Source organism: Brassica rapa, chromosome A10 (assembly GCF_000309985.2).
Source record: "Brassica rapa cultivar Chiifu-401-42 chromosome A10, CAAS_Brap_v3.01, whole genome shotgun sequence".
Lineage (NCBI taxonomy): Eukaryota > Viridiplantae > Streptophyta > Magnoliopsida > Brassicales > Brassicaceae > Brassica > Brassica rapa.
Window position 1 is genome coordinate 15,683,923 of NC_024804.2, and position 22,673 is coordinate 15,706,595.

General features: G+C 35.0%; 4 protein-coding genes across 6 annotated transcripts; 3 read left to right on the forward strand and 1 right to left on the reverse strand.

Moving 5' to 3' along the window:
- Positions 1-456: 456 nt before the first annotated feature.
- LOC103845897 (WUSCHEL-related homeobox 12) lies at positions 457-8,432 on the forward strand. Of its 2 annotated transcripts, XM_009122802.2 has the most exons (3): positions 457-6,919; positions 6,992-7,164; positions 8,268-8,432. In XM_009122802.2, exons 1-3 carry the CDS (start codon positions 6,286-6,288, stop codon positions 8,283-8,285), a joined length of 825 nt encoding a protein of 274 aa, XP_009121050.1. In that variant the 5' UTR covers positions 457-6,285; the 3' UTR covers positions 8,286-8,432. The 2 variants fall into 2 exon arrangements, with proteins under 2 accessions (XP_009121050.1, XP_033137514.1); XM_033281623.1 differs by having other exon boundaries at positions 6,992-8,432.
- A 1,319-nt stretch (positions 8,433-9,751) lies between these two features.
- Positions 9,752-15,932, reverse strand: LOC103845898 (transcription factor MYB56). Its single transcript, XM_009122803.3, has 3 exons — positions 11,630-15,932; positions 10,873-11,334; positions 9,752-10,262 (listed from the first exon to the last, which is right to left on the reverse strand). The coding sequence occupies exons 1-3, from the start codon at positions 11,979-11,981 to the stop codon at positions 10,102-10,104; spliced, it is 975 nt and encodes a 324-aa protein (XP_009121051.2). The 5' UTR covers positions 11,982-15,932; the 3' UTR covers positions 9,752-10,101.
- Positions 15,933-16,283: 351 nt separating this feature from the next.
- On the forward strand, positions 16,284-20,430 carry LOC103845899 (zinc finger protein VAR3, chloroplastic). Its single transcript, XM_009122804.3, has 5 exons — positions 16,284-18,158; positions 18,240-18,366; positions 18,461-18,726; positions 18,880-18,978; positions 19,068-20,430. The coding sequence occupies exons 1-5, from the start codon at positions 17,749-17,751 to the stop codon at positions 20,314-20,316; spliced, it is 2,151 nt and encodes a 716-aa protein (XP_009121052.1). The 5' UTR covers positions 16,284-17,748; the 3' UTR covers positions 20,317-20,430.
- A 110-nt stretch (positions 20,431-20,540) lies between these two features.
- LOC103845900 (probable lysophospholipase BODYGUARD 4) lies at positions 20,541-22,638 on the forward strand. 2 transcript variants are annotated; one of them, XM_009122806.3, is made up of 5 exons: positions 20,541-21,087; positions 21,173-21,513; positions 21,591-21,778; positions 21,866-22,185; positions 22,291-22,638. In XM_009122806.3, the coding sequence occupies exons 1-4, from the start codon at positions 20,676-20,678 to the stop codon at positions 22,182-22,184; spliced, it is 1,260 nt and encodes a 419-aa protein (XP_009121054.1). In that variant the 5' UTR covers positions 20,541-20,675; the 3' UTR covers position 22,185; positions 22,291-22,638. The 2 variants fall into 2 exon arrangements, with proteins under 2 accessions (XP_009121054.1, XP_009121056.1); XM_009122808.3 differs by having other exon boundaries at positions 20,542-21,087; positions 21,182-21,513.
- The last annotated feature ends 35 nt before the right edge of the window (positions 22,639-22,673 follow it).

Genomic DNA, 22,673 nt, shown 5'->3' on the forward strand with positions numbered 1-22,673 from the left:
TTTTTTTGGTAAATATATCAAAACAATTATTTTGATTTATTTTATATGGTATATAATTAAATTTTAATGATATTAACATAGATATATAGTATATTTTAATATAAATATTTATTATCGAGACTTCCTACTAATATGATCTTGTTAACATTTGTATATTTTTGTAATAAAAAAAAATTAAACCATTAATCACAAAATTTTTAATGTGAGATTTTTTCAATGCAATTTCAAAATTAAAATAAAGGTCTCAATAATTTTTCAATGCAAATTTCAAAATTAACATATTTATGTATTTTTATATGGTATATAGTTTAATTTAAAAGATATTATATATATATATGTAATATGAATATCTATTAAATGAGACTTTTTATTCATACGATTTATGTATCTTGTTATAACAAAAAAAAAAGTTAAACCATTGATCATAAAATTTTAAATGTGGGATTTGTAACATTTTTAGTAATTTATAGTCGTTTAAAAAAATTCAAAATATAACATATAAGAAAAAATCTAAATTTTTATTATATGGTTAATGAAAAATATTATTTTGTAAACTAATAATCAATTTTATAGTTAGTTTAATAAGAGTATAATATATGTTTAGATAGACCAACATATTTTTTAAAGATTCTAAAAATCATCTTAGTGATAACACGTATCTACCAAAAAATGTTGTAATATTTTTCAACTAATATGTAAAGAATTTCTGTTAGAGAAAAACTGTTTCCATACTTCATTGAAATAGGAACTCTATAGCCAATAGCATAAGATTCAAAGAGAATTATATTGTTTAACTCTAAAAGAAGCCATAACGATGTTCCAGTTGCATTTGGCCAAAGCTGACATTTATTTACTCTTTTATAAAGTGAACTTCTCAAACTTGAGTCTCATAAGATTACTTCATAAAATATGTGTTCATTAAGTTTATAAAAGTGTAAATAAATATGTTTTATACGATAGTTACTTCATAAAAATGTGTTCATACTACCCGGAACGAGTTGGCTTAGCTGGAAAGGATCTGATGTATTTGGGAAGAGATCTCTGGTTCGAAGAAATTTGATATCCAGAGAAAAGAATTAAGCAACCGGTCTTTGTCTCCGGCTTTAGAAGAGTTAGAGCCAGTGGCCTGGATCACCTCCTGGTTTAACAAAAAAAAAAAGGTGTTCATATGCAATCAAAGGATATCAGTGTTTATGTATTTTCGGTGGGTAGTAAATATGGGCTTTCGAATGGGCTAACGTGATTCACTAATTAAGTAGCAAAGTTTTTAATGGGCCTCTATACTGTTGAACACCTTTTAGATGAAACCTTTTTCGTCAAATATGAAATGAATTAATTACAGTCAGCGGGCTTAGAGGAAATTTCAAAGAGTCGAAAATGAATATTAAATTTAAGAGTACATTTTTATAAAGATAATATATATGTAAATGCATGAATCTGTCTATTAATTGATCGTATAGACTTTATAGGGTTTTTTTATAATACAAATAAATGAAAAAGTTCATAAGAATGTATCCTTTTGGCACTTCTTGTGATTGCTAATCATTCAAGTGCGCGACACATCAGATGCACTTACACCAGTTTAAAAAAAAATTAAAAACACCTGCGCCGTTTGTTTGGTGTGTGTTTGGACCAAAGCAAGAGTTACAGTCTATTGTTAAAGAAAGTATGTTGACGTTTTCTTAACTAATATGCAAAGATGACACTATGACAGTCGGATTTGAAACTTTTGACCGCTGAAATAAACATTTGTTCGTTGGTTAGTTATAGAATAATCGTCTTCATCTTGGTGCAGATCCCTAAAAGCTGTAATATTACATAGAAGCAATAGTCTCAATCTATTGTTAAAGAAAAGTATGTTGACGTTTTCTAACTAAGATATGCAAAGATGACATTCGGATTTGAAACATTTTACCGCTGAAATAAACATTTGTTCGTTGGTGTAGTTGTAGAATAATCGTCTTCATTTTGGTGCAGATACCTGAAACCTGTAAATCTGTAATAATATTACATAGGAACAATAGTCTCGTGCTTAACTCGAATTTCAATAATTCAAGTGAGTACAATATAAACAAAGTAAAAAATAAAGAAAACAGCCTTCAATGAAGAAAGAACGTAGTATTATTTTTATTTTTTCTTCGAAAACCGAACGTAGTATTAATTTTGTTTGCTTAACACGTAGTATTATTTCATACACATCTAGTTTACAAAAAAAAAAAAAATTATTTCATACACATCTCTCCAAATCGTTCATACAAATAAAATGGATTATGGATGCGGTGAAAACAAATGGACTGAGGCGTAGAAAAATGGTTTGTTTGACTAAATTGTACATGACGCGTAAAATATTTATATTTCTCCCTATTTAAAATAGACAAAAAAAATATCACTATCCGTTTTGTCAGGATGCATGCATATCACTAATATATTATATTGTATGTATAATATATGTGCTCTCTTTTCCCCTATATTCACTGTTGTCTTCTTTCTAGTTGTATTTATGGTCCCTATGGGTGATCTTCAGATTCACCGGCCAAATCAACAAAGCTCAATTACTACTTCATATTTTTTTGGGTCAAAACTTACTACTTCATATATGCGTCAGATATATTATCTAATAATTAACTTAACAGATGCTCATATATGCTCATACAAATCTTTTTCTTAACATGTTAGGAAAAACATTTATTTGAAAAAATCAAATATGTGCACGTGTATATACACTGCTCTAGCTCCTTTGTACAAAAATAATACTGCATTTAAATATTAAAATAATAATAATGCATATATGACCCGGTGCATATCACCCAAAAAGTTTTACATTTGATTAAGATTAACTTGAGATTAAAAAATGTTTCATATATTCATAGAAATTTAATTCATACATGTTTATCAATTATCATATTCAATCGAAACAAAAAAAAACACAACAAGGGACTTCTAGATATAATTTTATAGCAAATAACAAATCTCAGAATGCGAAGCTATATTCTGAAAGAACTGTATTATCTATACCGCCATACGAAGAGAGAGGATAAATGCCAGTTAAACAATATACTAAATAACGAATTTAAAATGCATCGTAACAATCATTTTAATAAAATAATTACATTTTACACAATTGCCAATTTGATATAAACGTTGTGTATATATGCAGGTATTATATTAATATCATGTAGGTCAATCTGTGTGCTTATATAAAAGACTAAAGAGAGAAGCCGTACGTTGTTACAGAGCAGGAGGACCACATAAAAGAAGATTACAGAGAAAGAAGTCTCAATCTCTTACAAAATTTTGGTCTTCAGGACCACAGAGAGAGTGGCTTGATAATCACTTTTTGTGAATCCTCGTACCGCCTCTGCCGGATCCCTAGCTAGAGGTATATTTTATGCCTACTATAAGACTTCTTTTTACCAATGTCAATGTTTTATTTGTTCACTAAAGTTTCATGACGTATTGCTCGCATATATTAACTATATATACGCGGAGCTCTATATCCTACAATAAGACATCTAATGACTAATTATTTAATAATTAGGTTTTGAAATACATCCTAAACAAAAAGGTGCATGTATCATTAATGTATATATAACGTCCCAACTTTAGGCTTGTTTATATTAATATTTTGTAATCTCCTGTTTATATTAGATACTTTTGTAAGATAGATCACAATATTTCGGATATGTATCTGCGTAGGCTTGTGGTACTTTAAGTATATGTATATTGAATAATATGTATATTGAATAATGGATAGTTTGGCCAACATTGTACAGCTGTTCGGCTGTCATGAGAACATCTGACCAACCAAGTAATAAAATCTATGACAGTATATGTTTGTAGAATGGATAACTCGTGAACGCGTATACTAGTTACATTAATAAAAGTGTAATCTATAAGTGTAAAAAATATCTTTTATGTATTTATTTTTATATCAATTTATTTATTTTTCACGGAAAAGGGGCAAACAGCTGGGCAAGTTAAAAAAAAAAAAAAAAAAAAAAAAAAAAAAAAAAAAAAAAAAACAGCTGGGCAAGTTACAAGAGACAAGTAATACCCAGTTGTATCAACTCAGTCACAGTCGGTTATAATAAAATAGATAAAATCATTTGGACAATCGTTACCTCTTTTTTTTTTTTGGAACACTGACAATCGTTACCTCTTACAAATACAAAAATATGATGTAAGAAAATAAAGAAAAAAAGCTATACAGTGGACGCAAACTAGGTGTTAGCCTGTTAGGATTCCTTTTATTTAACAAGTCACGGGAGGATTCTTTCACAACTCCTAGTAGTAGTTTCTCTGTGTTTCCTGACGTAGTGACGTGCATGAATTTTTCTTTTGGTAAAGACTGGCGTGCATGAATACTGAAAGGAAATACAATAAAACAAATAAATACGAAGAAAAATTCATCTAAAACTGTAGATAATAGGGATAATGGTGAATCTCTTCCTAATTTCATCAGTAATACTGTAAATAATAGGGATAAAGGTGAATCTCTTCCTAATTTTATCAGTAATCCATTTTCACACTATAGGCATAAGGCATATGTATGCTGGTGTTATCATGATCCTATAAAGCATATGTACGCAAACATCTATCATATTTCATCGCTATTCACATTTATCATATATACAAATTCCCTAAAATCAAGTGTCAGTTAACTTTGTTTTCTTGGTCAAATAACTACAAAGGCAAAGACAAACAATATAAGTCGGTAATAACTTCAACGGGTGGCCATGTGAAAAGCAAGAAGAAGTACAGAGAAAACTGGGATTTTAAATAGTATTTTGAGATGGTAACAATACAAAAAGATATAATGAAACAGCTAAGAAAGTAACATCGATCGTCAAAAACCCGAATGCATCTGAAAGAAACAGATTGTCGCCTATTGTATCTTTCAACACTCTAGCTTTTAACGTATATTATATTCACATGTATGCACACTTACCAATACATACACTGCATACGGTACACGAACAACTTTTTAACGATCAAAAGGAAGTATTCCCTTAACATAATCTACCAAAATTTAGGTGTTCAAAAAAACAAAATCTACCAAAATTTATGATATATAACTTTTTTTTAAATGATATTTTTGATGGGGTCTAAATGTCTAATTGATAACTAAATGGATGATTTTGATTATCATACTACAGTTGGTTTGTGTTTACACAAACTTACGTATGTTTTTTTTGTTTACTCGTCATTTTGAATTTTAGATTTTATAGTTGAATACATTATATACTGTTTGATGTGTTTTGTCTCATCATTCGAAATCTCAAATCAAAGACGAATTCTACTCTTGACTCGGACAAACAAAATATGTTTGGCCTCTATTGCATGACGTCATGATAAACTTACAATTATCTAAAAGCAACCAGGTTCGCCGATGGTTTTTTTTTTTTTTTTTGATAACATATTTGCTATTTAATAAATTTATTAATAGCCGATAAAATACTTATCACGTTTTATCATATTTACAGCAGAAAGCAGGACAATCATAACCGGTATTTTTCCACTTAACTATTTCCCGGTTTGGGCCTACGAGTGTTTCACAATACCTTTTTGTTACGTTACAAATAGTGTACATACTTTTTCTCGGAACCGTTACAGTAACACCGGCCTTCCCTTTTTAAAAATTTTTATGTATTAGATTCTATCACGATTGATAAATTATATGTATAATTTTCTCATTAGATTTCACATCAACGATGGGCAAACCAGTTAGTAGATTATAACATCCATGACGTAATATTGGTAAAAAAAACATGACGTAGTTTTGGTAAGAAAATATGACGTAGAATATAATCAAGAACACAAGTAAAAGAATTTTATAAACTGGGTTGCATATCATTTGCTTTGGTGATTATTGTGAATCAAGAACACAGATAAAATAATCTTTAGAAATTCAAAATTGCGGAAAACGCAGTTTTGATTATGAGTTGGTTCAATAATGCAACGTTGAGATCATTCCTAGCTATTGCTTGGTATATCATCAAATATGTGCAAGCCCGGTTTATATAAATTCGTCTGCCTCTTGGAACACGTGTTAACAAATCGACCGTACTTATATACAAAATTATTATATTTAATTAATGGAGAACACTGAACACTACAGTAGTGTAACTTAATATCTAAGTTAAAACAAAAAAAAAAAGTTTATTGAGAAACCAGAAAGTTTCTCCTATAAATTCACTACAAAGAACTCCCACAAGTCACCACAGAATCTCCTTTTTTTCTCAATACCATAAAAACACGAGAGAGAAAAAAAAGTTTGAAGTAAATATGGATCAAGAAGGATCACCACAAAGTAGGCAAGGTCGTTCTCCCTCCGCCACAACGAACTCTACGGAACCGGTCCGGACACGTTGGTCACCTAAACCGGAGCAAATCTTGATACTCGAATCCATCTTCAATAGTGGTATTGTTAACCCACCAAAAGATGAAACGGTAAGGATAAGAAAGATGCTAGAAAAATTTGGTGCAGTGGGAGACGCAAACGTCTTCTACTGGTTTCAAAACCGGCGGTCACGATCTCGCCGGAGACAGCGGCAACTTCAAGCCGCCAATGCTGCAGCCATCGCCACCAGAGGAGTTGAAGACCCCCAGCACATGACTACCATGAGCATGCATCATCCTTATCGCAACAACGAGATTGATTTGGGATTTGGAAGTTGTAGCAACTCGTCAGCTAATTACCTTTTTAACGAGTCTTCATCTCAAGTCTCTTCATTTCTACTCGGCCTCTCTTCTTCCTCAACAAATGGTGGATGTGAAAGCAACAATGGCATGGGTGATCTCTTCACAATGTATGGCCATGAATCTGATCATCATCATTTTCATCATCCCCAGCACAGCTCAAATGATGCATCAATTTCAAGCCCATCTGATCAGAACTCCAGCATCCACTACCAACAAGGTGAATCATTCATTTGCATGGCTCTTTTTTGTTGTTCTTATATGTTTTAATTTTGTTAAAAATGGATAAAAGGGTTAATGACGGTGTTCATAAACGGAGTTCCTACGGAAGTAACAAATGGAGCAATAGACATGAAAGCAATGTTCGGTGAAGATTTGGTGTTACTTCATTCCTCCGGTCTTCCTCTTCCTACTGATGAGTTTGGCTTCTTGATTTCTTTACAACATGGCCAATCTTATTTCCTGGTAACTAAATTTAGTTTGTTCTTATCTAATATATTTTATACATAAACTATTAACAAAAGTATTAATAATATAAATATATTGCTTAATGATTTTCAGACCATTTTGTGTTAGTTACGAGATAATCTGATTTTTCCTATAAACTTCCACTCCCTCCGTTTTAATGTTTCAATATGATGTTTCAATATAAATGATGTTTTAAAAAAAATATTTTGTTTCAGTTTACATGAAGTTTTGAGGTTTTAAGATTAATTTTAACTTTATTAGAAACTGTTCAATCAATTATATTTTACCGTTTTTTTAAAACTATATTTTTGAAAATATTTTTTTTTTAAATTTAACTTTCTTAATCTCTGTGCACTAAGACAAAACATCAAATATTATGAAACGGACGAAGTAATACACAGTAATACACAATGTGTAGAAGATTCGCTGAAACCTAATTTTGGTCAAGTCCTAATTAAATGTCTGCTAAATTAATCTCAAGAAACCATTTCACTCTGTAACTAGCTGGAGCATAAAAGTTTCTGCATAAAATATAGTTAAATATATCTCAATTTGATGATTGTCGGTTAACTGAATATCATATTGTTGTAGAAATTAATATCTGTAACTGAAGTTCTTTTATTTAAACTAAGTTAAGATTGATGTCAGCTCATGTACACACTTATATAAGTATATATACAATTGTAGGTTAACATAGAAAATAATATAAATATATTATAAAATTGTAAAAGTACATGGTTTCAAAACAAGTATGTATTTATTTTTTATAGATAAAGAATATAGCCTGTTGTTCGAAAAAAAAATATAGCTAAAGAACATGAACCAATAAATGTGACTTGTGAGTATTTTGGTAGAAGATTAAGTGTTTTAGTGAGTTCATTGGCAAAAGAGACCTCGGGAAATTATATTCTCTCTTGGTCAAATAAATAGACGATGTGAACACTTTCTAGAAATATAAAATGTTTTAATCATTCCTTGTTAGGGTTTTTCGATATTTGTCATCAATTAATTTAACTAACACAATTATAATTATAGATATTTTATTTAACAAAAATTAATTTTAAATATTTGTTTATTTGATTTCGTTTTATCATCGACAGGTACCAAGACAGACATGAACTGGCTAAGCTTGTGTGCAACTTGCAAGTTGCAACATATACAGTCGATTATTTTGTTTTTACTTGTATTGATTTTGCGTCCACCGTGTATAAATGTAGATTAATATATATGTTGGACTCGTCAGATATTTTGTTTTCTTGTCGATTCTTGCTCGCCCGAACGAAAACCTTGACTAACAAAACAAGCAAAAAATCTTAATTGGAGATCTACTTTGTAAAATGTCCAAGTTAAACTAAAGATTAATTAGCTTTTAACTAACGTCAATCTATAAAATGAATCTTAGTATATACAAGCTCGTATTAACTTATTTAACCATTGGGTGAAGGGTGTTTAGGAATTTCGAACTTGGATATATCCTTCTCGATCAATGCTTATTTTCTTATACTCATCAGGAGGATGAATTTTAAAACGTTTCCTAAGTGTATACAAAATAAAATCTCTTTGGTTTGGTAAGATATGTCAAAAATAATATATCCAAGTGAACATTTAAATAAGGACAATTTTCTCAAATTACTATTTTTAAGTTTTTGTCATAAAAGTAATCCTAAAAAAAACCAAAATAGTTCATTTTTATTTTGAAAATTTTAATATTTATTTTTTTATCTTTTTTTTAATTTGAAATTCTATCCTTAAAATTTCAAATTTTAATTTTAAATCATAAGTATAGATTAGTTAATCCAAGAATAAAAATACACGTTTACCCTTTAATAAAATTTATTTTGAAAACTATTTTTGTGAAAATAAACTAAAAATAACTATCGTAGAAAATTTTTCTTTAAATAAACCTCTACGAATAAGAGTGTCAAGGTATTATAAGAAAAAAGAGTGTCAAGATATAAATGAATAACACTTAGGGTCCGACTGGTGATCATTCTGAAAACAAAAAGAACGAATAGAAAAAGAACGTAGAGGAATAGAATTGCAGGAATGAAAGGGAATGGTTGTTCCATCCCATATTTAACAAGGAATTAATTTGTTCTTTATTTCTCTACAAAAAAAATGAATGGTAAGGAATAAGAAGAAAAAATTATTCCTTATGAATGGTGATTTTTTTAAGGAATGTTAGGGAATGCATTTGTTCCTCATCGTTCATTGGTCACCGTTCATATCCTTAGTAATACCAAAATACACTAATTAAGCGTCATTGACCGCTAGCTAGTTTTTCTATTTGGGAGAAATTTTTTATTAAGGCCACTTCAGTGTGGGCTTTATTAGGCCCTTTGTTTTACGACTGTATATTGGTCTCTTTTGAATTCTAGGTCCCAACTAAAGTATATGGCTCATATAAGTAGTTGAACGGACACTATGGGCCCGACCCGACCCAAGCCGAGTAATTGAGATTTTTTAAAACACTCATCTCTTCTTATTGGTTCAATTCTTATTTTGAAACTAAATTTTTGAGATTTTAAAAGAGCATCAGAGAAGCTCTTCCTCATAATCTCTCATACTATAATAACAATATCAGTTGATAAAACAAATAAACTTTAAATAAAAAGATAGCTCAACCAGTCACTGCATGACAACACACCAGAAACATCCTTCGTAGTTTTTGCAACGTCTCTAGATAATGAGACGATTGTTTCTCTCTTTTCTCTTTTCTCTATTTATATTTTTTTTAAATGCTGGGAAAATTGGATGAGAGACTCACCACTGCAGGTGCTCTACGAACACTCATCTCTTCTTATTAGTTCAATTCTTATTATAAAACTAAATTTTAATCACATAACTAAATTATATTAAATGATAAATATTTTTGTTGGGGAACTCTAGAAAGTTTCTTATGGACATTGAATAACTCTCAATATAATTAATTAATCAAGAAGCTCCAACTCCAAGAAAATCAAAGAAGTAAAAGCCACTCTGCATCTCCACTTTCCTTTCTTCACTGACTGTGATTGTGTGGTGATTTTGATGGTCCATCTTTTTACTATATTTGCCATTTACTTCTGCTCTCTGCACACACTGACCATCTTTACCTGCAAAGATTATCAATATAATTATTTTAGCCCCACGTGAAATTTTGTTGTATTGAAATAGTAACGTGACATTGTACTACAACTCCTTATATAAATAATACCTGTATGTACTATTACGATGTAAAACACTGTTTCTTTCTCTCTTGTCATTCAAATTTGTAATTATTGCCATATATATGAAAAGGGATGACATTATCAGAAGTGGTCACTCCTCGTCGGTTATATAACATGTATGCCAAATCATCGTTTAATGTGCTTTGAAGATTTTAAAAACATCTTAGCAAGGCTTGATTCTAACATAATTCTAGCTAAAATAAGTACGTAGATGGTTTCAACGAGTAATGTATTATGTATATGCCGATCATGATCAACGGTTAACTCCAGTAACTTTTAAATATGATCTCGACCAAGCACTGACCTAAATCACTATAATTAACTAGATTCACGAAAACGCTTTTCAAGGAAAACCAGGGAAGAAAGGGAAAAACATTTCAAGTTTCTATACTAATCATATCTTAAGAATGTCACGAATATCATTTCTTTCTAAAAAGAGACAAAGTACTACATAATAAAAATAATAAAACAAGCAAACAAATGCATAAATTCTTACCTGGGACAAGGGTACTATCGTAATTCAAGAAGCGAGCCTGGTGAGTTGAAGAGGGTAGAGTGAGAGATAGCTCCGTCGTACAAGTAGAGACAGCTGAAGCATCTTCATCGTCTCCGTCATCATCTTTCTCGTTGACGACAGTACCATTCGCGACCGTACCGAATAACTCACCGTGATTATAGCGGGACGAGGAAGAGACTATTTCAGCGTTTCCTGACGGTGCCTGAGGAGTCTGCATTTGACGTTGTCGTTGACTCTCTCTAGTCCGTCGAGACATGATGACGTGCCAATGGTTCTTGACGGCGTTATCTGTCCGACCCGGGAAGAGACGTGAGATCAAAGCCCACTTGTTGCCATAGGCTTGGTGAACAGCTAAAAGCCTAGACTCTTCTTCCTCGGTGAATGCTCTCTTGTTAATTCTTGGATCAAGTTGGTTAAACCATCTCAATCTACAGCTCTTTCCTAAAATCAAAGACGCAACATTAATTACCATTTAAAAATATTAATTAGTTACTGTCAAATATGTCACTGATGTGTATGATTGAATACATATCTTTTCCAAAACTATATATATAAAGATGTATACGTTTTACTAGTAGGCATTAATTTTGGAGAAAATCTCCTCTTTTTGGTCAAATGGAGAAAATACTTATTTCTGAAAAAAATGAAAATCGGATTTTTAAAAACTTAATTATTTTCTCTTAGTTAAAAGGATAAAACATAAACGAAATTTTAATAAAAAGATAAATAAAAGTACCTGATCTACCAAGAAGGTGGTGAGCAATCACGTTCCAGTTTTGGGGGCCAAACTGGGCAACAAGCTCCTTGAGTTTAGCATCTTCTGTTGGTCTCCAGTGTCCTCTTGAGCATAGTTTGGAATATATTCCATTTTTGCCCCTTCTTTTCAAACCATTTTCACCCCTCTCTTTCTCATGTTCATCTCCTGACTCCAAGACTGAGACTGATTTGTCGTGAGGATGTTTTCTTGCGAGAGAGAAGTTGGGGTGCGAGTGTGGTGGAGATCTGAAGTTGTTTCTTACTTCGAATCTTCTAGAGTCATTGATGGTATAATTACCTGTAAGATTGTTCTTAAGGAGATTTGGATTCATTTTGTTCTTTCTTTCTGAGGCTAGAGATTAGAGAAAGAAACCAGTAATAAGAGAGGGGAGAGCACTTGAATGGCTTTCCACTGTTTATATGGTGGAAGAGGAAAATGAGATTCTCTAATTTTTTTATGGATTTATGTATGAATTTGACTGACATGTATTCGCAAGCTACTATATATATAGAATTAGTTTCACACCATATATTCATATATATAATATTATAAGAATCTGACGATGACTTGTTATTCAATTTACTTGAATTTTTTTATTGTTAGCTGGTATATTTACATATCAAAAAGTTGTATAGATTTTTTTTCTATCACATATCAGTATCAAATATATTTTTAACTATCATATTTTTATTTACAGATGTTTATAATTTCATTCCAATCGTTTTATATTGTTATGTATGCTTTATCATTTGAACTAATACTTTTAGTCGTTAATGGTCTTGAAAAATCGGTTGTAGAAAAAAAAGAAAAATCGGTTGTAGAAAGGATCAAAGTATGATAATTTTTTTTTGTTTAAGAGTATGATAATTTCTCATCACTGTTTTATACGAGCTGCTCGAAATTTTTTTTCTTCTTCTTTACATGTATTAGAAGATTTATGCTAACGTTCTTATTCAGGTTGAATTTTCTACTTGGAGAAAATTTCGAATAATGTGATACTTTTGGTTTGAGTTCATTCTCTCTCTCCACACGTGCAAAAGCAAGGGTTTGGAAAGTCGGTGGGTACGTGTGGTGATGTTGCATGCAAAACGAGACCCGCTCGTGCGTTTGGAGGGTTCGATGCCTGTAGCCCCCACAGACTCAACAGTCTTGGAAACTCCAAAAAACAGTTTTGAAACGCTCGTATGGCACTACTATACACACATTGATATATTGCACGTGTGCACGTACGAACGTGTGGGTGGGAGTTAATTATGGGATAAAAACAACAGAATCAACTTTTGTCTGTTTCGGACACAAAGCAAGAAAAGATCTTAAAGGGAGATAAAGTAATTGCTTTTCTCAGTTTAACGTATGCGAATGTGTGTGTGTATAGACATATATTTACGAGCATATAAGTGTTTACTACTCTCTTCGTTTCAATATAGATGATGTTTTAAAAGAAGTATTTTGTTTCAATTTACATGAAATTTTAAAGTTTTAAAGTTAACTTTAACTTTATTGGAAACTGTTCAACCAATTAGATTTTACGGTCTTTTTTATAATTGGTTAAATAATTTTAAAAGTATATTTTTAAAAGTGTTTTTTTCTTAAATCTAACTTTCTTAATTTGTGTGCACTAAGACAAAACATCAAATATTATGAAACGAGGAAGGTATAAATTAATCGTGAGTAGTTTTTTTTTATCAACTTCGTGAGTAGCTCAACAACTAGTTTTAAGTACTTCGAGAATCTATTGAACAAAGGGCGCGAAGCCGTTTTAGATGGATACATTTTCCTTATATATTCATTGCACTCAAACACACTTCTCTACTTATCCAGTGAGCTCAAACTATGTTGTGCGACAATTACTGGAAAACCTAAAAGAAATACCAACTCTGTTTAAGACTGTTATTGTTCAATGATATGGACTATGTTATTGAAGTTTAATTGAAGTAAAACATGTGTGCACAAAAAAAGAAGAAGTAAAACATGATATCCTTATGTATTAGATCAATTGAATGGTCACACATTAGAATGCAAAAGTGCTTTTGTCTTTTACAAAATGGAGGGGTTAACAAAATGTAACTGAAGTCGAACTTGGAATTAATTTCAACAGAAAACGCACACAACGTAAATATAATACAACGAAAAGAAACGTTAGAAAACAAAGAAAAGTACCCAAAAGATTATTTAATAGTGTCTTGTTTTATGTGAGTTTTGTTTATGGAAACGGTTTCATTATAATTTTGAAATCTTCTGCTGACGACAAAGAAAAAAAGTCGTGTACCGGCGTGGAATGACGATATGATGAACACGAGCGGATCGTTTTGCTACCTAACACATGTCCCGTCATCTCGTATTTCCGTTTCCGGGTTGTAAAGAAAATATGCTCGAACCGTTATGGACCATTTCCTCTTATTTTTTATTTGTTGTCTTGCATAATAATTTTTTTTTCTGGAAATATCTTGCATAATAGTTCTTTATTGACATTTTACAAACTGAAACTTTCGACCATGGGATAACTTTTTCCAACGACCATGAAATGTATGGAACTGTAATTCTTGTTTTATCTCTTTTTACTTGTTGAAATGTAAATTTTTTTATGAACAGTTTACAAAAAGGGGCGTAATCGATTCTTGCTTAATCTTGGATATTTATAGATAATATGAAAAACATGTTTAGTATGGGATTTTGTTTTATCAGATATTATCAACTTTCTTTTAGGGGTTAGATTTAGGAGTATAGCTTATTTTTCTGGACGTGGAATATGATTGATTGGTTCTCTAGTTAGTTTGTGGATCCGTCAGAATCTCGGACTAAGTTTGTTATTTGATAAAGTGGTCGATATATTTGTTTGCAATTAATCAGTGTTCTCTTTGCATACTAAGTTTAAACTTTATGTATGTGATCTTGCACATCAACCAAAAAGTTCAAAATGGTTAGTGGTTTTGATCGTTTGGATCAAATTTGAGATTTTTAAGGCTATACGCATTTCTTAAGAAATTTATTAATTTTTCTATAATTTTGAATTCCTGTACCCATGTATAAGCCCTCTAAAATTTTTGGGAACCAAAACAAATATTTCATACGGTTATTCTCAGATTCAGCTTTGTTCATCGTCGATATTATTGTCGGTCAGAAATATGTATGATCATATTGTTTTTCTATCATTCTCACATGGGCAGTTTGGTCAAGGGACTTATATTTTTCTTGTCCTTTTTTGGATAAGATTTTTAGCAATTATGGAATCACAAAACAAAAGGTGGAGAGAGGAGGAAAAATCGTTACTCCAAATACTAAAATAATAAAATTTCGGTAATCATGAGATAAGCCACACTACTTTCAGTCACTTAAAGAAAGTTTCTTGATTAGTTTACAAGTGGACACTTTAACTAATTTGAGGAATTTAGGGCTTTATCTCATGCATGATGTAATGACATAAAGTCCCTTTATATGTATAGAATTTAATTATACATCATGTCAAAGTTGTTAGCGGGTTCATTGCATTTGTATCATGTATATAACGAACATATCACATCAGTGTACACTGTAATTTATTTGATTTAATACATTTTGAGGGAATTATTGTGGTTTTATACCTTACGGACTAAATTGGAAGTCATTATCGAGGCAGTTAATTGTCCACGCACCCACTAATATGTTAGTCCACATGGATCCAAATAACAAGTTTAGTTAATCCAATGAAAATAGTTTGATGTAAGCAAAAGTATTAATCAAAATAAGCATTAGTCAAAAGTTGACGGCAGTGATCGGCAACTAACCACACCCAATTCTTAACTCGCAATGATTTCCAAGTCGAAAATAACACAAGTTACACAACTATTATTATCTCCGCTTTACTACCTTTGAATCATTGATGTTTTATATCTTTTATTCTTTTACCTTAACTGCTATTTTAAGTCTAATGTATTTTTATTGCTATTATTAATTTTAAGTTTTTATGGTACACGTTTTCTAACTAACAACTTATTCGAAACGATTTTAGATTATTTCCATTGTATTTTCAACAGCAATTATGTAAATTGTGTTGTTGCTTGATGTGTGGATTGTATCGTTGACATTGGTGCCATACACCATTCACGAGCTAAGGTGATTCTTTTATGAGCGATCTCTGTAAGTGTAGAGCTGGAGTTCTTGAAGAGTAGTTTGTTATGGGAGGTCCACAAGCTCCAGCACATCGACGGAAAGATGTAACAAGAAACTCTCACAGGTGGTAGACATATCATCTGGCGAGATTTGACCAAACCGTCAGCGAAATCAATGGAAGCAGCTAGGTGAACTGCTTTTGTCAGCTGTATGAAGCTCCAAGCTTCTTGAATAAACGAACAGTTAGAAAAATAGGTATGCTCTTAATATAAACTATAGAGCTTTACGTTGACGACAAAAAAAAAATCTCGTAAAACCACAAAATGTTTTTGATAAGTCACAAATCAAATGGCCTTAATAGAAGACTTTTGGAAAATCTCTCCTCTCTCTCTCTCCCCCTACTCCTCCTTGCGACCCAAAATTAAATCTCAGATTCCCCCGGCGTCCGGAGGCGCGTGCGCGCGCGTGCCGGCGCCGGAGGTCCCGATGTTTCTGGTTTAGCTTTGTTTCATTGCTGTCGTCTCGTCTGTCTCACTTTCCTTCGATATGCGCGAGGTCCTGGGCTAGGGTTTGGTCATGTTGTACGCTCCGCTGCAGAGGAATACGGCTCCGGTGGTCTCTCTGCTTTCTCTGGGGCGTCGGCGAGGAGGTCAAGTGGTGGGCGAAGGCTGCGGTCGGCTTTTATGGGTTCACGCTCGAGGTCAATTTTCTCTCTCAGATCTCGTTCTGTGGTTTCGGTTCGTGAGGAGGGGGAAGGTTTGGCTCCTCCGGGATCTCGGCGGTCTCTGCCTAGTCCTAGGGGGTCAATTGGCGTGGGATGGTCTCAGACCTTGGTTGGCTCTCTCTCGGTTCTCGACGGGCCGACCAGCACTGGGTTCTGTCATTCGCTGTCGTGTGCTTCGGTGGATTTCATTACCACGTTGGCGGGGTGTGGGCTTCAGTTCGCAGCCGGGTTGGTACTCGAGTTCAGTCTGTCTCGCGTAGGCAGTGTAAGCGGTTTAAAGGGCGGTTGTCTATGCCGCTTGAGTGGCTGTTTGTTTTTGCTTCCACACTTCGGACCTTTTCTTCACGATTCCCTGTTTTGAAGTTCTCTCGAGGCTTTGGTCTTCGAGTGAAGTTTACCCTTGTTCTTATTGTGTCTTTGCCATGGATAGTAAAGGCGTCTAGCAGCTCCAGTTTCAGCTCGCCGGTTCTCGGCGACTTCAGGCGTTGTGGTGGTTCTCGTGTCATTCGCCGCCGCTTTATTGCGTTTGGTCTTTGCTCACTTCCCAGCATCACTAAGATTCGCTTGAGCTCTAGTGGTGGTGTGCAAGACAATTGGGTGCAGGTTGGGTCCATTTCAGGGAGTACGGAGGCTGCGGCCCGTTTTACTCGGAGCGGGATCTTCTGATTCATTTCGGGCTAAATAATTGCTCAGGCGGATTGATGTGGGTGTGCTAGGCTGCTTCTGTGGTTCTCTGTTCATGTCTGCAGGTACTATGAAGTCTTCGGCAAGCTGTTCTCAGGCGGGTCATTATCTTTAAGAGCGGATTCATCGGGGAGGCCAAAATTACCGGGTTCCGGCTCTCGGTTGAACTTGGCTCGTTTTTTTGCGGCAAGCAGTAGGTTGACTTAGTCGAAGCATCTGGATAGCGATCTCGGTTTGTGTCTGCCCCTGTTTCGGTTTGTTGTGGAGTTTGTGTGTAGATTTTCTTTTTTTTTTTCTGCTTCTTGTCATCCATGTACTTCTGTCAAAAATTTAAAAACTTGGTAATAATATCTTTACATTTTTACCAAAAAAAAAAAAAAAAAAAATGGCCTTAATAAAATCTTGACAACGCAACCGTTAAGTACATCCATGATGTTAATCCCATACGGTACAAACAGCACATGGACTTGCTTCACAATGGAGCCCATGTAAGCCCATCAGGCCCATACTTTATAAAAAAAAAGAGTAGAAATAATTATTTCACGGTTCACTGAAAAAATCTAATCCTCCGCCGAACGGTCGCCGTCGAAGAGGAGAGACGATGAACAACTCCACCAGAATCCTCTCTCTCTTCTCTCCTCCTCCTCCTATCTTACGTGGCCTCTTCATCAGCCGCTTAACCAATCTCCGCCGTCTCCACCGTCTCGCCTCTGCTCCTTCCTTCGTTAACTCATCCCATCGACGTTCTCCGTTGTCTTTTCCGCCGCTTATCCCCACGATACCTCTCAGCCGTTTCCATACTCACCGAGCTCGTACCTCCGCCTCCGATTCTGTTCCTTCTCATCACCACCAGCTGCCTGAATGGGCGGAGCTGATCAAGTCTCTCTCCAAAGCTGGTTACTTTACAGATTCCGGTTTTGAAAACGAGTTCTTTCCCGGTTTACCAGAAGAGCTTATCCGTCAAGCTCTTGCTTGCTTGGCACTAGCTCGTGATCGACCCGAGTTGCTTGAGTAAGTTAGCTGACGTTTCCATCTAGTTTAAACTCTCATTTCGTCGGATATCGTTTGAGTTTGTTTTGTTGATGTGATTAGAATGGTTTCGAGGAGAGATGTTCAAGTGGTGGTGGAGAATGTGAAGCCGTTCTTGTTTAGGACAGGTGCAGATTCTCTCAAAAGGATGAGGCTTTACCTAACAAGTGGTCGTCAGGGCATTGGTAAGGTAAAAAAAAACTTATTCTTTTAGAGTTGGTAGCTTACAGACAATCTCGTTTCAGTGTTGAGATTGTGTCCTGATGTTTTGTGTTTTGTATTAGGTACTGGATGTGGATAAGGCGAGTACAGTGGATTTGATGAGGCTTCTTTTGAGTTATGTTGTGGATTTGTCTTCTTCTGAGGGAAGCAAACACCATGACCGAGAGATCATGGAGTCTTCGGTTCGAAACCTTTTGAGCGAGATAGCAAAGATGAGCTTCTGTACTCCTGAGTCAAACGGCGCAATGCAAAATAAGTTCTCGGAGAGAAATGGAGGTTTATTTCAGAAGAACGTTGAGAAGAAACAAGGTGACTGGATTTGCTCGAGGTATGAATAAATTAATTGGATTCTCAGTAGCCTTTTGATTTTATTACTTGTTGAATTGGTATATGACTGACTATACACTGCTATTGGGGTTGAAAGATCTTATCTTAACGGCTTTAATTGTGTTTCAAATGTTGTGTGAACTTGTTGAAACAGGTGTAGTGGCTTGAACTTTGCGAGAAATGTCAAATGCTTCCAGTGTGATGAAGCAAGACCAAAGCGACAGCTAACTGGTAGTGAATGGGAGTGTCCTCAGTAAGCAACTCTTTTTGTTTTCTCTGCTGCGTTATGTTAAATGCGACCGCTGGCGAATAGTGAGTTTAACAGTTTGTTTAATCCATCAGATGCGATTTCTACAACTATGGGAGGAACATAGCCTGCTTAAGATGCGACTGCAAGCGACCCGGGGACTTCTCACTCAATTTAGCTAACTCTGGCTCTGCTTATTCGAAGGATCCTGAACTTGAGAGAAGACTGGTGGAAAATGAAGAGAAAGCACAGAGATGGTTTAGTAAACTAGCGCAGGGTGGTGGTTCTGATGCAAACAGTGTTGATACCGATGAAGATTTCCCAGAGATTATGCCTTTGAGGAAAGGAGTGAATAGATATGTTGTTAACACGAGAAAGACACCTCTTGAGAGAAGGTTGGCTAATACTGAGACAGATGGAACTAAAACGAATAGGAGCCTGAATGAGATTCTCGGTTCTTCATCCTCTTCGGCTTCTTCCAGGAGGTTTGAATCCTCTCAGGTAGTTAACTCTGATTTTGTCCCCTTCGTGCCACTACCTTCCGATATGTTTGCCAAGAAGCCTGACAAGGAGGGCACACAGAAAGGTCAAATGGACGACGTCTCAGACGACAATGGAATCCTCTATAAAGAGGACAAGTCAAGTGGCAAAGAAACAGATGAACCTGAAAAGGATGAGAAAGAATCAGATTGGTTAAAGAAGGTCACAGAACTGCACAAGGTTTCTGATCCTGAAAGCTCAATACCGGAAGAGAATTCTCCTGAGAAAATGCCAATGCGTAAAGGAGAGAATCAGTATGTGGTTAGCAGGAAGAAAGACCGTTCACTGACTTCTCCAGCAAACAAGAGACGAATGTCCATTGAGACAAAAGACTCAGACTTTGTCCCTTTTGTACCTTTCCCACCTGACTATTTCGCCAAACACAAACAGCCAGAGGAAACAACAACAACAACAGATACTATTCCAGCTCCCGTTACTAAAAACCCTTCTCAGGTAGTACAAAAAGAACCTTCAAGTAGCATTCCAGAACCAATGGCAGAGAAGATAAGAAATGGAAAGAGCTTGGAGGGTTCGTTAGTGAAGGAGCCTGACTTGTTGGACATGTCGGAGGAAGCTAAAGCAGAGAGATGGTTTAAGCGAGTGGCTGAGATTAAGAACATATCAGAGCTAAGTCAGATCCCTGACGAAGACTTCCCGTCGATTATGCCAATGAGGAAAGGAGTAAATAGGTTTGTAGTCAGCAAGAGGAAGACTCCATTAGAACGGCGTTTAGCTTCTCAACGCCAGCAGAGAGATCCTCCTCTGATCACCAATTCCGATCCAGCCAGTAACAGAGATACATGAACTTGTAGCATAACAATTTTTGCAGTGTAATTTACAGTACCACTATTTTATTATTTATTACAAATTATGAGATTCATTACATCTATAAAGTAATAAAACAAAATTATTTGGACAGTGTAAGCCTGAGACTAGAAGAAAGCATCTTCTTCCATATAGCTACAACAATTGACCAATTAAGGTATAATGCAAAAAGCATCCTAACCAACTCTTGAAGCCATTTGTTTACAAGCATTTAACCAAGATGACGTCGTTTCGATCTGATAAAATAAAAGTCAAAGCTCCTTCTCTCTTTCGACGTGGCTTAACCATTTATCTCAAACTTCTCTGGCGCTCTGCATTCTCTCTCTCCCCCCGCTTCCATGTCTTTCCTCGCAATCTCCACGAAGAACTGGGCGAGAAAATCCGGGACAGCCATTCACGCCGCCCTATCTTTAATCATCTTCTTCTTCCTCGACCTCGCGGACGCGGTACTCTGCGTCGTTTACGTGCTCCTCGACGAGCTTCTGGAGGGAAAATCCCAAAGCTGTTACTGCAACGCGTCTCCTCCTATCACCGGTGAAAATGAGGTTTCAGAGACTCTATTCAAGAGGAGAAACGTTTTCCGGGAAATGGGTTTTCTCGGGTTCGCCAGAAAGTTCAAGCTTTCCGGGAGAATGGTGAAGTCTGAGAAGACTCATAGATGGTCAGATTGTGGGTGTCTTACTTGCAACTCGTGGACGAAGAACGAAGATGGGAATCTTCACGTCGTAGTCAAAGATTCAACTCCTCAAGGTGTCAAATATTAATGTTTTTTTACTTTTTAATAAGTTTTTGCTTACGATTGAATTTTAATGTTTTTTTTTTCATGTTGGATTAGAAAAAACAGAGGACTCTGTTCAACAACCGTTGGAGAATGTAATATTCATACACGGTTTCATGGGTTCATCGTATTTCTGGACAGAGACTGTGTTCGAACACGTTGATGAAGAACGTTACAGGCTCTTCGCGGTTGATCTTTTGGGATTTGGGGAGAGTCCTAAGCCAAGAGACAGTCTCTATACGTTGAGAGATCATGTAGAAGCGATAGAGAGATCTGTTATCAAGCCTTATCAAGTACATTCGTTTCATGTGGTTGCACATTCAATGGGGTGCTTGATTGCTCTTGCTTTGGCTGCTAAGCACTCAACTATCGTTAAATCTGTTACTCTTGTCGCGCCGGTGAGAGATTAGTTTGTTTTCTTATTATCTTATGTTTCAGTTTAATTCGTGAGCTAATGTGTGTTTTGACATTTCAGCCTTATTTTCCTTCATCACTTGAAGAATCTGTCTTGACCCGAATCGCTGGAAAGCGGCTCTGGCCGCCACTAGCGTTTGGTACTGCGGTCATGTCGTGGTACGAACATGTTGGACGATGTGTTTGTTTCATAGTCTGCAAGCATCATAAGATATGGGAATCGCTCATCAAGCTATGTACTGGTAAAAGGTAAAAACATTTCAACAGGTTTTGTTATTTTGGTTCGGTTTAATGATCAGCATGTTTATTGTTTAGTAAAGATTTGGTCTTTGTTAGGGAGATTCCTTGGAAGATAAAGGACATAACAAGACACACACATCACTCTGCATGGCATAGTATGCACAATGTGATCTGCGGTGCCTCCAAATTCGCGGATAAACATCTTGAAACCCTCGTAAACTCCAGTGTTAAGATTCACTTGATGCAAGGCGACCGTGATGAAATCGTTCCTTTGCATTGCTCTGGTGATATGAAGAGGAGTTTTCCGGCGGTGGAAGTTGAGATTGTTGTTGGTGCTGATCATGAGAGTGTTATAGGCGGAAGAAGAGAAGAGTTTGTTGAGAAACTGGAGAGCATTTGGGGTTCCTGTAGATAAGGTTCTAGTTACTAAAAACTCTGAATCAAGTCAGTTTGCCACAAAACAATAGAAGAAACCAAAATTCTAATTGCTGCTGATTCTTGTTCTTCTCTTTGATCTGAAGGATGGATACCAAACTGGGAACATGAGCAAGGTGATAAGGGCACAGAGCAAGCAAAGTATCAACCGGAGTCTTCTTGAACGTATCTCCCCTCACAATGTAGATGCAAGTTTTCCCAATTTCATCACAAGTACACACAATAAGCCCCTTTTAGTGGACGAAGTTACTTGGCTGAGCCACAGGATACATTGTCTTGTAATCCAGGGAATTTAGGTATAGAAACCGTCATTAACATGCTCCAATAGTCTTGTGCTTAATCACGTAAATGTCCAATCTTCTTTGTTGTATGTCCATTCAATGACACGCGATCTTTCCATTGATTAGCTGCAAACTCGTTAAGATCATCATTAACTCGAGTCTCTTAATTCGCCAGCTAAAAACCGTCT

Coding starts and splice junctions, on each gene's coding strand:
- LOC103845897 (XM_033281623.1), top strand. CDS start 6,286: ATGGATCAAGAAGGATCACCACAAAGTAGGCAAGGTCGTTCTCCCTCC. Junction 6,920..6,991: donor CAGCATCCACTACCAACAAG/GTGAATCATTCA, acceptor AATGGATAAAAG/GGTTAATGACGGTGTTCATA.
- LOC103845898 (XM_009122803.3), bottom strand. CDS start 11,981: ATGAATCCAAATCTCCTTAAGAACAATCTTACAGGTAATTATACCATC. Junction 11,335..11,629: donor CCACCTTCTTGGTAGATCAG/GTACTTTTATTT, acceptor CTTTGATTTTAG/GAAAGAGCTGTAGATTGAGA. Junction 10,263..10,872: donor CGATAGTACCCTTGTCCCAG/GTAAGAATTTAT, acceptor TAATCTTTGCAG/GTAAAGATGGTCAGTGTGTG.
- LOC103845899 (XM_009122804.3), top strand. CDS start 17,749: ATGAACAACTCCACCAGAATCCTCTCTCTCTTCTCTCCTCCTCCTCCT. Junction 18,727..18,879: donor GGTGACTGGATTTGCTCGAG/GTATGAATAAAT, acceptor TTGTTGAAACAG/GTGTAGTGGCTTGAACTTTG. Junction 18,979..19,067: donor AGTGAATGGGAGTGTCCTCA/GTAAGCAACTCT, acceptor TTAATCCATCAG/ATGCGATTTCTACAACTATG.
- LOC103845900 (XM_009122806.3), top strand. CDS start 20,676: ATGTCTTTCCTCGCAATCTCCACGAAGAACTGGGCGAGAAAATCCGGG. Junction 21,088..21,172: donor CAAAGATTCAACTCCTCAAG/GTGTCAAATATT, acceptor ATGTTGGATTAG/AAAAAACAGAGGACTCTGTT. Junction 21,514..21,590: donor CTGTTACTCTTGTCGCGCCG/GTGAGAGATTAG, acceptor TTGACATTTCAG/CCTTATTTTCCTTCATCACT.